Source organism: Macrotis lagotis, chromosome 1 (assembly GCF_037893015.1).
Source record: "Macrotis lagotis isolate mMagLag1 chromosome 1, bilby.v1.9.chrom.fasta, whole genome shotgun sequence".
Taxonomy (NCBI): domain Eukaryota; kingdom Metazoa; phylum Chordata; class Mammalia; order Peramelemorphia; family Peramelidae; genus Macrotis; species Macrotis lagotis.
The window spans coordinates 457371513-457386896 of NC_133658.1; the positions used below are offsets into that span (position 1 = coordinate 457371513).

At 43.1% G+C, this 15384-nt stretch overlaps 2 protein-coding genes across 15 annotated transcripts in view; one reads left to right on the forward strand and one right to left on the reverse strand.

Annotated features, from left to right (window-relative positions):
• SAR1B (secretion associated Ras related GTPase 1B) overlaps positions 1-8286 on the forward strand; it is a 116368-nt gene extending 108082 nt beyond the window's left edge. The window contains exon 7 of the mRNA XM_074213553.1: positions 7667-8286. Coding sequence (XP_074069654.1) covers positions 7667-7735 — 69 coding nt within the window. The 3' untranslated portion in view covers positions 7736-8286. The remainder of the gene's footprint in view (positions 1-7666) is intronic.
• JADE2 (jade family PHD finger 2) overlaps positions 1542-15384 on the reverse strand; it is a 185340-nt gene continuing 171497 nt past the window's right edge. For 10 of the 14 annotated variants that reach the window (XM_074213542.1, XM_074213544.1, XM_074213539.1 and 7 more), the window contains 2 exons: positions 15145-15216; positions 1993-10623 (listed from right to left, as the gene is read on the reverse strand). In XM_074213542.1, the coding sequence (XP_074069643.1) occupies positions 9752-10623; positions 15145-15216 (944 nt within the window). In that variant the 3' untranslated portion in view covers positions 1993-9751. Of the gene's footprint in view, positions 10624-15144; positions 15217-15384 lie in introns of all 14 variants that reach the window. The other 4 variants (XM_074213548.1, XM_074213549.1, XM_074213550.1 and 1 more) reach the window with 3 other exon arrangements.

Below are 15384 nucleotides of genomic sequence, written 5' to 3' on the forward strand. Positions count from 1 at the left end.
AAGTGATGAAATTACCACCAGAAGACATTAGGGAACCATAGTCCTGCAGGTGTGAGTAGCTCCTTCACCAGTATTACCCATAGGTGGGACTCTCATTTGTGACCATCCTCTTGGGATTCATTCTCCCTACAGGTGGTATATTTATTTATGGGAGAGTTTTGCATAGGGTTAGGGAAAAACTTTCCATTGAAAGTCTTCATTTGGGGTGGCTAGGTGGCTCAGTGGATAGAGCACTGGCCTTGGAGTCAGGAGTACCTGAGTTCAATTCTGGCCTCAGACACTTAATAATTACCTAGCCGTGTGGCCTTGGGCAAGCCACTTAACCCCCATTGCCTTGCAAAAACTAAAAAAAAAAATGCCAATGCTTTCTTTTAGGGTTGGCTAGGTGGTGCAGTGGATAAAGCATTAGCCTTGGAGTCAGGAGTACCTGAGTTCAATTCCCGCCTCAGACACTTGCAAATTACCTAGTCGTGTGGCCTTGGGCAAGCCATTTAACCCCATTGCCTCGCAAAAAAAAAAGTCTTCATTTGTTAATTTCTTTAAATGTCTATATTTAATTAATTTTTCTGAGAAAAGAAAAAATACATTATGAGGAACTTGGAGTTTTGAATAAATTTGGATTCATGGAGTATATTGAATTTACTTTGGGCAGGGTTGCTATTTTGAGAATCTTGAGTGAAAAAGGGAGATGCCAAAGGTGTTACACTGCTTTTTCTTTGGTTTCTGAATCTGACCTACTTTTCCAGTTTTAACTTACACTAATTCCCTTTATGCCTAGAATATCCTCCCACTCCTCCAACTACTCGGTTGAAAATAACCTGTCTTAAAGAGCTAGTTCCTGTGTGATTTCATGGATCTCCAAAGTGAAACATAACTTTTCTTTCGTCAGACCTCATATAACCCTATTTTGCAAAGCTCCCATGCACTTCTTTCTTTTTTTACAAGGCAATGGGGTTAAGTGACTTGCCCAAGGTCACACAGCTAGGTAATTTTTAAGTGTCTGAGGTCGGATTTGCACTCAGGTCCTTCTGACTACAGGGCCAGCACTTTATTCACTGCACCACCTAGCTGCCCCTCCATGCACTTAATTTAAAAATGCTTATATCATTACAATTCCCAATAGCACCCCCCCACTCAAAGAAACCTCTATTAAAAATAATAATAAACTGACACATTGACCATGTCTGACTACATTATACAATTGTAGTCTACTACCTTTCTACTGGGGGGGGGGGAATGTTTTATCAGTTCTCCTTCAAGAACTTAATATGTATCACTCGGGATTATATGTATGATATGTATCTATATTTCTCTGTCTAGTCTTTCTATTTTACCTTCCACTTAGATTATAAACTCTGGTCAAGGAGGTAACTTTAAAATATTGAAGCTTTCTACCTCTCCAACAGCAGCACCATGGACAGGGATTCTTACCTAGTAGGTGCTTAAGAAATGTCTTTACACATATACTCATATATTTTATATATATATGTATATATATGTATGTATGTTTATATGCACACACATATACATACATACATACACATCTCCTGAGCTCTTTGAGGGTAAGGACCAAGTCTTATTCATCTTTGTACCCATAATGCCTTATATACACTAGGCTTATTTATATATATGTCTAATAAAGTAAAGCTTATTTGATTTCAGCTCACTTTCTCCTTTTGTTAAAATTATATTTAGTTAGGATCTTTTGGCTTTACAGTATGTAAATTTCAGGTAAGTTACATCCACAGTAAGACCAGAAGTGGGGTGTGGGGTGTTTAGGACTAGCCCCTCTGGTGTGAAGACTTGCTGAATCTTTTCAGGGCTGCATGCTCACCTTTGGTGTCCACCTTTACCCAACTCTCCCTTGTGCTATAAGAAGCTACAGTATGCACAGTGACCACATTCTGGTTAAACCATCTTGGCCAATGGTTGAGGGTAAACCAACAGGACTCCAAAACTTAGTGACTTAGGGAGATGTCTACCCCAAGTGGTGAAGACTCCTAGATGGTATGGGCAAATGAGAAGTTTGTTCCAATGACCATGAAGATGGCTGAAGCAGGAACATGGAGCCTGGTCAGATGCTGAAAGCTGTCATTCTGGGGCATACTCTGTTGTCTTGACTATTGTCTTGCCTCTGAACTTCATAAGGATGATGAATTAGTGCAATTATGTCTCACTTAAATCTAATTTCTGAGCATATCAGGACATCACTCTGATGTCATTGATGGCTCCTTTTTTGAAAATGAAGGACAAACAAGACCAGCAAAATGCCAAATGGTGCTGATAATTTTTGAGATGATGTGGATATGTTAACTTTAAAGTTCACTGACAACTTTGAGATGATTTGAATATGTTTAAGAACTAACCCCAAGGTGGCATAGATAAGTCTTTTCCTTTACCAAAAACCTATAAACATGAAATTTCAAACTCCTGAATCCCTTCCTCTTCCCCTCAATATTCTTCCATCTCAGTTGGGTCTGTGTTGCTGAGTGCACTCAACTCTAATCCATGGTTCCATGAGTTACTCTTCTGCTTTCCCTCTCCCCATTCTGGACCTCACTCCTGCCTGTCTTTTTCCACTAAACCCATTCCTGTACCCACAGTATCTGCTTCTCTATTACCCACCCCCTTTCACTGCTTGTCTCTGTATTTTCTGTGATATTTGTCCCTACAGCCTCTATGCTTTATTAAAATGTGACCTCACTTTCCACTACCATTATGGTCTTTCCCAAAGAGTACCTAAAGAACTGGGCATGTCTACTCTAGTTCATAAATCCATAAATTAGAAATTCACTCCTTTTCACTATTTCAACTCTTCTTTCTCTGTTCAGGGGTTTTGTGGGGAAACTCCAGTCATATAAAAATAAGTCACAGGATAATAGTAATATCTTCTCCTTGAATGACTGGACATTGGTGTCAATAGAGGCCTGAGTTGTAATAAACTCAGTAAATCAAACTTTTTATGTGACTTTGGACTCCCCTTTGGTCTCAGGTCAAATCTTCAGGTGGCTAAATCACCAGTTGCAACCAGTCACCAGTTGATTTCTATGCAAATGAGAGGTCAAGATTCCCTTCATGCCTCATAACACAAGTGATTTAACAGGTAGAATGGGATCCCAGCTAGCTTTTGTTCTCAGAGACCACATTTTCCCATGGGAAGTAGGGTTGAGGTTCTCTAAAGTCTTTATCAAATGAGGTGGAAAAACCTCTGCTAAATAGATGGATTTAGATTAAGGGTGAGAAGTGAGGCTCAAAAGAGGCCTCTCCTAGGGCACTTAGGATGGGGGCTTTTCTTCTATTCTTGAATCTTTGTCTAATACAATAGACCTGGAGGCAGCTAGGTGGCTTAGTGGGAAGATCTGGAGTTAGGGAGTTGATTTCAAATCTCACCTCAGCTATTTTTCCAACCTGTGTGACCTTGGGCAAATCTCTTAACTTCTCTGTATTTCCTCATTTGCAAAGGGTGATTGAACACAACAGCTTCAAAAAATCTTCTAGCTCTCAAGCTATGATCACACGACTATCTTGTATAAGAGACAGGTTAACACTTCCTTACATAGCATGGATTGGTCTCTTCTGGGATGTGCATTAATCTTGTGTTCCCAGTACTGAGGGCAGCAACCATGGTTTCTTCTATCAAATGATAGTCAAACATGGTGGAAGACATAAAATGAGACTCAAGACTTTTAATTATTCTTAGAAAGTAAATGGAGGCCATAGCAGGTAACTACTGTGGCAACCTCAGCATTTCTTGCCCTGCAAGCTGACCTAGGGCCATTCTTTGAAGACAAAGAAATGGAAATGTTAAGTCCATGCCAACCAGTCTCAGTTCTGCCATTCATTGGTCTGTTTCCTCATTCTAGAAAATGAAGGATGGTGGGATAGATGATCTCTACTGTCCTTTTCAGTTATAACATTCGATGGCTTTAAATATGTAAAATATCGTCAAGTGGATACTAATCCTTTCCTTTCTCATGTCTTAGCTGCATCTCTGTGGCTAAAGGAGCTTGAAAACCTGCACCGATCCCAATCTAATCATAGTTGTATGAAATGCACTCTTCAGTGTTCCTCTCCAGATGAGCAGTGGCATTTAAATTTCTTTGTTCCACCTTTAACCCTGGGGGTTCCTGGACCCCATGCTGACATATACACCAATTGTTATTCTATGTCATGTTTTCATCTTAATCACTTCATTTTCACTTTTCTACTCATTACAGACTTTGCCTCTGATCGTTCTGCTGCCCCTTTCCTGAGATCTATGTGATCTTAATTGTACCTGATGAGACCCAAGGACAAAGGTCTTTGTCTTATGTCTCATCTCACCTGCCCACCTGATGGAATTCTCTGCCTATACCTTTTCCAGGAATTCTGCTAGTTATGCCTTCAGAAGCTGTAAAAGCACACAAGAGCTGGGCTATTTGCCAAAGATACTTACCTGCAGCACTTCCCCTGATTTCACAAAGACTGCCTTAGGTGGGTGTGTCTGAGGCAGGACCTTAAATCTTTCATGAAAATTTACTGTAAGACACCCCATGTGTACATAAGTAGTCCCAGTCATTCTCCACCTATAGTTTTATCCAAGTCTTCTGAGCTTCAAATCTGAGATTTTGGCCCAATCAGATCCTGCTTTTTCAACAAGACCTTGCTAGGAGTTAATTTATTTTGGGTCTTAATTTATGTAAAAAAAGATAGCAGCAATAATTATAACAGATGACAAGGGCACTGTTGGCTACCCTACTTTGACTGAAACTAGTGCATGTTACTATGATGGGCTCTTTGAGCAGGTAGCATGGCACAGTAGGAAGAGTCCCTGATCTAGGCATGGGACCTCAGATTAGACCCTGGTTATCACTCACTAGGATCTGTCCATCTCAACCCTCAGTATGACTATGCAACTATAACATGAGGTGTTCACAAGACTGGAGGTTTAGAAGAGACCTGAAAGGCCACTGAATTCAACTTTTTTTTTAACTGGCGAGGAAGCTAAGGCACAGGGAGGTTGTGACATGCTGAAAGTCCCAGTGTTGGGGGCAGGACTTGAACCTTCATCCTCCTGACTTTTCTATAGCCTCTGAGGCTAGGTCCAGTTCTAAAATGATGCTGGGCATCCCCTTTTCCTCGATGAGTCCTGCCTGTGAAGGAGTTAATCCAGCTGCTCCTTTTGAAGTCTGCCGACCACACAGACACCACCCAGATGCTGATGTACACAGAAAACATTGCTTTATTGACTGCATCTGCCAACACACTGAGGAATGCGAAGGTTTTCCAAAGCTATGGGCCGTGGTCCCCATGTGTATTTAAAGCATACACGGAATTTGATGATGGCAACGCTGGCAGACAGCGTTATCACAAGGCAACACAAACAGCATGCATTACATGGCCACACAGAATGAATTGGGTACATTCTATTGCTTTAAGGATTGCCTAACATGGAAAATGTACAAAAAGGAGAAATAGGTCTTTGCATTAATGAAAAATACATTTTTTCTCTACAAAGGAATCTTTCTAATACAAGAAAATAAATATTGCAACATAAGCCAAAAATAATTTAAAATTGCTCTTTTCAATATATTTTCAATATTTCTCTTTTATATTAACAAATGGCACATCACTTTCTTTGAAACAAAGAAAACAGAAGGCTCTCCTCCTGTGACATTCATATCATTTCCCATCACTGATGTGGAGCGGAATTTCTTTATGTTAAATGGTATAAAGTTGGTAGGAATTTCCTTAAAGAACAACCAAAGGTGAATCGCCCTGGCGACAGAAGGCTCAATCTCCTGGAGCCTCTCAGCTCGGGCCAAGGCCAGTTTGCTGAGCAGGTCTCCTGAGGGCACCCCCTCAGAGCCCCAACCCCCTATTTCCCCAGCCCCAGGCAGCAGCTCAGTCAGGATCAAATGGCTCGTGCTTCCTTGTGCTAGAAGGCACGGGGGATTCAAATCACTGTCAGAATTCCTTCTCACAGGTGCAAATTGCTCTCCTAGACAGACAGATACCCAGCCATCCATTCTGTAGGAACCCTAGTCTAGGCCACACAAAAGGTTTTAAGGAAACTCTTGATGCTAGGGGTGGGGGAGAAAGGGGCACTGTGACTTTTTAAGTGAGTCTCCCACCAGCCCCTCCGACTCAGTAGGTATTTACCCACATGTAAACCCATCTCCACCATTTCTCACTTCCCCACCTTGAATTCTGGTGTGGCTTCTTAAAGGATACAAAGTCCTCTATAGTGCAAACATTAATTCTTGCAGTTCATACAGTATCTGAAAGTCAAAGCTCATTTAATAAAATAAACCATTCAAATCTTTTTTTTAGTTCATCCCAAAATACATTTATAGTACAAAAAATATTTTCAAGTTTTTCTCACCTGGGAAGAATATAGGGGTATGGGGTGTGTGTATGGGGGGTACTAGCCTGAAGATCTCTGGAGTGTTATAATGGAGCAGCTTTCCAGGGGAGGGGGCAGGAAGATTGAGTACCAGCATTCCACCCTGGCCAGTGTGAATTACTGAAGGGAAGGGAAGGGTCTGTAAACACCCACTTGAGTTGCTGGCAGGCACTACTGACCATGTGGACTTCAACTTTTTAACTGTATTTGGGGACCTTCTGCTGAAAATTCAGGTAAAAAGCACCTGCTCCTTTCCCCTAGTGCTCTGACATTCTCCCTGGATTCAACTTTGCTCGGGAGAACATGTTTTAGTGAGAATCATCCTATTACAATGAAGGGAAGACCAAGAGAACACAGCATTTGATAGAGCAGGGACATGAGAGAGGGAGAAAGTGTGTCCCCATACTTGAGGGTGACTTCAGGAGTTCCATCCCCTTCCTCTCCCTTACATATTATTCAGTTCCTCAATATATTCTCATTTGATAACCTTATTAAGCAAGGCTGAACAGCTCAGACTGGATTCTAGGAAAGAGGCCCTATCCTGGCTGATCCTCCCTTTCCTCCTCTAGGAGTTTGGTTGGGCAAGGTAGTTACAAAGGGTCTGGGCCCTTTGAAGTGTGAGCAAATCACTGTGCCCCTGGTACCTTAGGGCAGAGATACCATCGGTCTAAGGCATGGTACCAATCCTATGGTTTGGTTTAGACTCTTCCCCCCACCTCTCTACACTTCTCCAGTCATCAAGTCCTTGGGTTTCCAATAAATGAAACTTCCAGATCTTCCAAGGAAAGAACTTTTGCTCAAATATAGCCCTCCACTTCCCCCAGCCCCCAAGCAGGAAAGCTTCCTTTACTCTCCAGAGTACATACACAATATCATACAAGATCCAGGATGACTCCCAAGTCCCTTAGTAATCCAATCCTCCTTTGCAGCCCACCTCCTCCCCCTTCCCCACAAAACCCCAAGGTGCCTAGCTGCTACTTTTGGTTGTTCTTTAAGTCGGTCCCTTTGTGTCCGGTATGGTTCAGGCAAGAGATGAGGTTGCAGGCCAATGAAGCTGTGTACAGGGGTCTGTGTGAGACGGTTTGCTAACCATAGCTGAACTGAAGTACACGGAAGCAAGGTCCATTAAAAGGCAGCAGATTGATTATTGTTTTGACTCATTATACTAGATACGGTACTAATGCCTACCAAGCCTGTTGAAGATAAAACTAAATCCTATTACTGTGTTTAACATTATCAGAACACACTGAACCTTCTGAATCCATTAATTCTCTCTCCTAGATTCCACAGAAGTTGGAGACTGATTTTGCACAACAAAATTTGTCATTGTTGACTTTTTTTTGGCTTTAAAGACCCACATGAAATTTACTGAAAAGGCCAACAAATGTGCAGCCAATGTACCTGGTGGTGGATTTGTTGCGAAGAGTCAAGATTTAGCCATGTTTCCAATCGATCATCATTCTCCTGGCTTGTGGGTGAACCACAATAGGGAACCAGGACTTTTTCTCGATGGTTTCATTGTCGGCTACTCCCCAACCTGTGAGTCTGAGAAAGTTCTGAATGGATTATGCCAAGCATCAGAAATCAAAATAACCAGGGTCTGTACCATTCCAGTGGCAAAAAAAAAAGGGGGGGAAAAAGCATCCTCTGCGGAAAGCTTGGATTCTGATGTCTTGGTTACATGCTATGAACGTATTCCTAACTCCTTTGTTGCCAAATAGCTCCATTTCTTAAAAAAAAAAATCCAGGTGACCAATTTCTGGGTCCAGGCTGTGCTGCTGTGTTATTGTCAAAAGATTCTTTGGCATCCACAAAATTATTCAACTGATTCATTTGACATTTGCAAGGTTCTTGTTTGAAAAGTTCTGGTTTTGTCAGTTGAAGAAGTGTCCCAGGTGTAATTCTTAAAAAATAAAAAAATTAAAAAAAAAGTTTCACTGAATTTTGTTGTGGTTTTTGTTCCCTGAGCTGTCAATCACCCTGGGGTCACTCCAACCAAATACATTAGCGCAAATCAACTGTGACCTTGGAAGCCAGAACTGAAAGGATGGGGTGGGTTTAAGTGCAAACACAGGAACTTGCCTGACTCATAGGTATCATCATGGGTTTTTAAAAAACTTTTAAGGCTTAGAAGGGGCATTTCTATGCACGAAAATCTTGTAGGTTTTAGAATACTGACTTCAATGAATCAACCCTCCCCTTTTTTCTTTCCCCAAGGAGTTCGCAGGCTTGTAGGTAGGAGCATTTTTTTTTCCAAAAAGAAACTGAAGGAAGAAACTTGTAGTCTTAGTAAGACTGGAAACTGCTAGGAGGCCAGCGATCTGACTTGCTTTCCAATGCACAGGACAGGGACTATAAGGAGGCTTTAGCTGTCACCTGTTCCAGGAAGGAGACTTTGCTTTTACAGTGAATGCATTCAAGTTTTAATTTATTCTGTTTCCTGTTTTGCAAAGTGAATGCCTCCACCTTTTCCCCCAGCCCCCTCCCGGGTCCCATTTGGCTAGTGGATTCACCTGAGTAAATGTCTCTTGAAGCCAAGGGCTGGGGAGCCCCTCCTGGGGGTGCTTTTGTCCCTTGGGTTAATTCCTATGGCCACTCAGGCACAGTGCTGGGAGGAAAGGGGTAGCTGGCGCAGGGTGGCTGGAGCAGGGTTGGCCCTCAGCCCTGGCATGGAAGCAGACTGAACTGGAAAAGGTGAGAGGAACAAATGGACAAGGCTTCTATTAAGGAGTGGTCCCCCCCCCCCACCCTTAAGTGCTTTCTTCAAATAAGCTCTTTGTGCTTTAGAAAAGTTAGTTCTGTTTTAGGATTCGCTTATTCTACTTCCTTGGGTGTTGGGGGGGTGTTGCCTTGCTGTGGAGAGGGGTTCAACTATACCCCTGGAACCTGACTCCTGACCCAGCCTTTGGACCGGGTGCTGAACCCTGGGCAAAGCAGTTTACTTGTCTTTGCCTTGAAATAATGCCCATAAGACTGTCATCCCTGCAGAAACAATGGGTACTGGCAATATCAGACCTCGTTATTGATGCCTTGGGCGACCCCGGATGGGGCCAGAGCCCCCAGTCCCTGAATGCCCGTGACTGGCATTTTGCTTCATTGGGTTAAAGTATTAAAGTGAAATTATTAAAAGGGACGACTTTTGTCACCCAGGTCAGGGGAGTGGAAGCTTTGATGTCCTATGTCCAGCATACAGAGGAGAAAAAGACAACGGTGCTCGATTTTAAACTATAGATATAAAACAAATGGAAACTCCCACCCACCAAGAATGGAACCCTTTGTTATGTGATACCAGGCAGAAATTGAAAATGGCAGTTGTAACTGGGTTGAGGCCTCTTAAGAACTGTCACAGTTGGCTATCTGGTTGAGTTAGGATGCCAAAACACTCATTCTGACCACCTCCTCCTTTCCAGAATCCTTCTGGCTTAGCTGGACCCGGCCACTCCCTGGCTCAGAGTCCGAGTCGCTCATTTCTGCATCGGAGAAGTAGCCGTCGGCCTCATGGTCAAAGTGCAAGGTGACCTTTGGCCTTTCTGTGGCCGGAGGACGGGCCGTGGCCTCGGGCTTTGGGTTGGGCGGCTTCCTAGTCTCTTTGCCCTCCTTTGGCAATCTGAATCTCACTACTGTTTTTGGACTCCCCAACGAGCCAGGCACTTGGATCGGGCTGTTAGTCTCAAGCGAAATTGTGTCTACAGTCTCCCTGTCCTCGTGTGGGGAGCTCCTGGAGCCTGCCAGGATACTGGAGTCATGGGCTTTGGGGCTGGGAGAGTGGTGAGAAGGGCCCCGTTTTGGAGTCTTCCGAACTTCCCCACTGGCTCCTTTGGGTATTCTGGCTGCCCCACGAGGGGCCTTGCTGTTCCCCGAGTCGTGGTTCAAGGGTTTCATGGGGTGGTCTGGTGGGGGAGTCCACTGGCCAGAGTCCTCTGTGTGGTCTGAGGGCATGGGGCCGAGGCTGTCCCGAGGGACCTTCTTCTTATTGGCTGGCCTTACTTTGCTCTGGGCCTTCTTGGTAGCATCACTGTGCTTGAAGGGAGACTTGAGGGAATGGTCCATCATGATACTCAACAGGGTCTCCTCATCCTGGAGCAGCTCCTCTGAGAGAAGCCCAGGTGTGTTGTCCTCATGGTGCCCATTGTTCAGGGACCACTCACTCATGGCCATGTTCTCGGTGGTGATCTGTACCGACTGGGCCAACCAGCTGTTGAAGAAGGTTCCATCAATGGGGAAAGGGCTGGACAAACCTAGGAGGGGAGAGAGAAGAGGGAGATAAGAGGGTGGTTGGGGAGTATAAAGCTACCCTTGGTATATTCAATGTGATGGGACTTGGGATCCCCTTCTTTTGGGGTGCTCATTAATTGGAGAAATCAACTTGCTGCTCTGCCTGGTTACTCCCCCACTGAAGATGGCCACAAGGTTTTAGAGAAATCTGGAAAGGATGGAAAGAGCTGATCCAGAGGGAAGTGAATAATGATACTGTAAAGACAGGTAATCTTGATTGGGAACTCCAGTTGATGCAATGACCAGTCAGAGTTCCAGGGGATAGTGGTGAAACATGTTATCTACGTTCTGACAGAGAGACAATGGATTTGGGGTGAAGCTTGACACGTATATGTCTATAGGCACATATGCACACACTCACATATGTACATATCTATCTATATCAGAATGGGAACACTGGCCCATGGGCCCCAAAATCATATAGTCTGGCACTGTAGGTGGGACTCACATTAGGGGTGGGTTAATTTGGTTAATTTTAAGTTGATAATTTTCTATGGCCCTCGAATGATAGTATGAAAATCCAATTGGTCCTTGGCAGAAAAAAGCTTCCCACTACTATATCTATATCTATACTAAGAATGATTTTATTTTTCTTTCTCAATTGGGGCAGGGGGAGAGAAGGGAGGATTTTCTTTGATTGAAAAAAAAAAAAACAAGACTTGGTTTGTGGTCCAATCCTTTCCCTCTCTATTTCTGGCCAAGTTCACATCCTTCTTATAGCACTTATTATCTGTGAGGCAGATAATAATGAGGCAACAGGATATGGAAAGACTTGAAAATAAGTTTGAATCCTTGGCTCCAAATTTTACTAAACTATTTAACTCTGGGCAAATTCTTCCAAACTCCTTACCTGCAAAATGGTAACAATAAAAGGAGTCTTTATGTTTAGAACAACAGGAAGTATGTCTTCGGGTGAGGGTGCTCATCTAGATTTGACAGTGTGCAGCTTCCTATTTTAACTCCATGTTCTTGTCAGCATTAGGTGCTGATCTCTATTGTTTCTAGGCTGCCCAAGGATAGGAGAGTCCTGTGACAAATCCCCAGCCTAAGAACAGCTTTTCCCAGTACCTATATATCTCACAAAGCAGCTGTGAGCAAAGTTCACTATAAACATTAAAATGTTTTAGAAAGGGGACATTATTATTTGATTCTTATACTATTTGCTATGCTCAAATACCTTTTATTATATCTTTGTATTATTTCTCTAGCTAGATTATAAATACCCTGTGGGCTAGGGTTGTGTCACACACACACAAAATCTCATTTGCTAATGTAATGTCTAAAAATGTTAAACTATTTTTTTTATTTTTTTAATGTTAAACTATTTTTAAAGAAAAGCATATTTTTTTGGGGTGGTTATGTCTACACCTCACCTTCCATATTAATGCTGCTCAGTACATGGTTTTCCAACCACGTGGAAACCTGTTCAGTCCAAGTCTATCTTCTTTCTGGCTCACACAGAGCATTTTAACCAGGGCAGAACTGTGGTGCTCATTACCAATACAATTCTTACAGACTTCTTGTATATACCCTGAGAGCAACTACATACACTAAAGTCTCAGAGGCCCAGATCATTTGTGAGGACAGGTTAGAAGTCCTTTCTCCCCTAATTGGTATCTGCTCCGAGAGACCAGCATTAGAGAGGAGTTGCCAGTTATACCAGGAGGATGGGCACTGTGCATTCCAAGGTAGGCTTGACAGGGTTACAAGATGCAGCTCAGGTACCAGCTGCCACAGTCACTGCCAAGCTGACCTTGTTCCACTGTCTTTGAATTATTCCACATATATAGAAAAATTTAAAGCAATTTCTTTTCAGCATCCCCACAAATGCATAGAGTTCCCAGAATGACAACACAGACAAGTCTTGTCTCTCCAGGCCATGAGGGGGGATAGGAGTCTAGGTTACTGAATGACTGATTGACAGCATGCACTTTGAAAATCACACGGGGAGGGCTGTTATCATTGGCTTTGTCCTTGTCCTTGTATTGCCAATTGGGGCTTTTAGTACAACTGATACATGATAGGTGCTAAATAAATGTTTGTAGTTTTGTGTACACAGACATACATACACACACATGGCCCCATCTTTTAGAATGTAATCTCCTTGAGAAGACTCTTGTCTTTGTATCCTCAGCACTGAGCACAGGCAAACAGCAGGTGCTTAATAAATACTGACAGGTATTTCTTATATTCAAGCCTTTCCTGCGCTGTCCCACTCCTCTGAAGGACACCTCACTAAGAACTCTTAGAGGCAATCTAGTCGAACCCACCCAATTTACAGGTAGAAAGATTGAAGCCCTTGGGAAAAGAGGCTTGTTCAAGGTTGCAGAGTCCTAGGGTTTAGGAGGGATTCTGAGACCACCTGCTTTAGCCTACACCATTATAACCCTCCAAAAAGGTGAATGGGAGCTCATACTGCCTTCTGAAGCAACTGGGAACTCTTTGAATCACCAAAATCTTAGGAACCTTTACTTTCCCTCAAACTCTGATGCTGCTGTCCTGTCCTCTGAATTCCTCCTAACTACTCTGGGAGGACCAGGCAGCGTGGGGCTGAGCCAGTCGGCTGCTTTAGAGGGGCGAACTTGGAGTAAGAGGAAAACAGATTCATACTTGAAGTAAGAGTGTCTGATCTCTGTCTCACATGACAGCCCTTCAAACACCCAAAGATGGTAATTATGTCCCTCTTAATGCTTGTCCTCTCCAAGTTAATTATCTTCAGTTCTTTGAACTGACCGCCACCCCCCCCCCCCGCATGTTCTTGAGGTCTGTCCTCCTTTAGGTCCTCTTCTCTTGGAAGACCACTAGTTTATCAATATCCTTAAAAGGAAGCCCCTCTCACTAGAAGTCAACATTCAAGGTTGACCTAGCTGGAGCAGTGAGACCTATCACCATATCCAATCTGGACCTTCTGCCTCTCTTGAGGTGGCCTAAGACATCATTCACTTTTCTGCCCAACTCATCAAACCACCTACCTTGCCTTTTTCAGAAAATCTGATATATAGCCATGTCACCCCCATCTCAACCAGGTGAATCAGATTTGTTGACCCCTACCCTTCTCCTGCCTCCCAAATGTTAAGATGTCACATTTAAGATGTCATTTCATATTTTTGTGGGGTTTTTTTGCAAGGCAATAGGGTAAAGTGACTCACCCAAGGTCACATAGCTAAGTAATTATTAAGTGTCTAAGGTCATATTTGAACTCAGGTTCTCCTGACTCCAGGGCTGGTGCTCTATCCACTGTGCCACCTAGCTACCCCCATTCCATTTCATATTTTTTTTTAGGTTTTTGCAAGGCAAATGGGGTTAAGTGGCTTGCCCAAGGCCATACGGCTAGGTAATTATTAAGTGTCTGAGGTTGGATTTGAATTCAGGTACTCCTGACTCCAGGATCGGTGCTTTATCCACTACACCACACCCTCTGGCTGCCCCTCCATTTCATCTTCATAGGATCTGGCCTAACTTTCTAGCTTACTGAGGGAGATCATCCTGGATCTTGATTCTATCATTCAATAGATTAGAAATCTGACAAGTCTAGGCCCAAAGACAGATTCCCAAGATACTGAATTAAACAACCCTTCTGACTCCAGTCACTTCTACTATTCTTTTTACTATGCCACAAGCACAAGAGAAATCATATAATTTGACACCCACCTTCATTTACAAAAGGGAAATAGAGGACCAGATATGGCTTAGTCGAGAGGGAAAGTTAGTTTTGGAATCAGAGAGACCTAGGTTTGAATTCTGGCTTAGCTTGCTTTGCAACAGTGGGCTAATTCCTTAACCTTAAATTTTTCAGGCCTTGGTCTTTCTCATCCATAAAATATGTATGATATGAAAACCATCATATAGTAAGTAATACTCATCCTGCTTCCCTCAGAGGGTCATTACTTTGTAAAAAGCACTGTTGAAAGGGGACCTATTATTATTTCCATGTGTGCTTTGTACATGAGAGGCATTTATTTTTGCTTATTTAAAAGCATTTTGTATGATTCATGAAATGTCTTTGAGTAATGATTCTTTGGTAGTGGACTTTTTGTCACCGGTGTGGGGTGGGGTGGGGCAAATCTTCTTGGGGTTTGTGGAGCAGCATTGGCACAACATCCTTCAATCACCTTGTCTATGTACTTCTGCCCACAAGGGAATCAGGAGATGGAACTTCTCTCTTAACTGGTCCTTGGATAAAGAATTTTGCTTACTTAATACAGCCTAGTTCAGTCCATTGAAAGAGAAATGAAAATTTCCATTGTGTTAGAGGTTTATAATGGTCCTGTGTTTCAGGGCTACAGCAGGGGAGGAGTGATGTTGTCAGAGTAGCTTGGGGTCTCTGGTTATACATATTATGGATCCCCATCAGCCCCGAGGGGAAGACTGGCCACAGGAGGTATGCACTGCCTCTGGCTAAATCTGGCCAAATGTGAAATTCTGCATTGGGAGATCTAAGAAAGACATCTGTGGACAAGGGCATAGAGAAGTGGTGGTAGTACCAGTTAAGCCAGTGGCTTGCTGGGGGACTTTGGGCAGGGACCATCTCCTCTTCTGGGTCTCAGTTTCCCCATCTGTAAAAACAAATGTGTTGGCTAGCTCAAAGATCTGCAAGACCCATATGGTCTGGATAGCTATGGCTTAGGTTAATTCTCCCCAGCTCTGGCAGTCTCCATGCTATCTTATTAGTTCTCAGTTCTATGCTATCTGCTGGCTCCAACAAGTCTATAAGATTCCAGCAT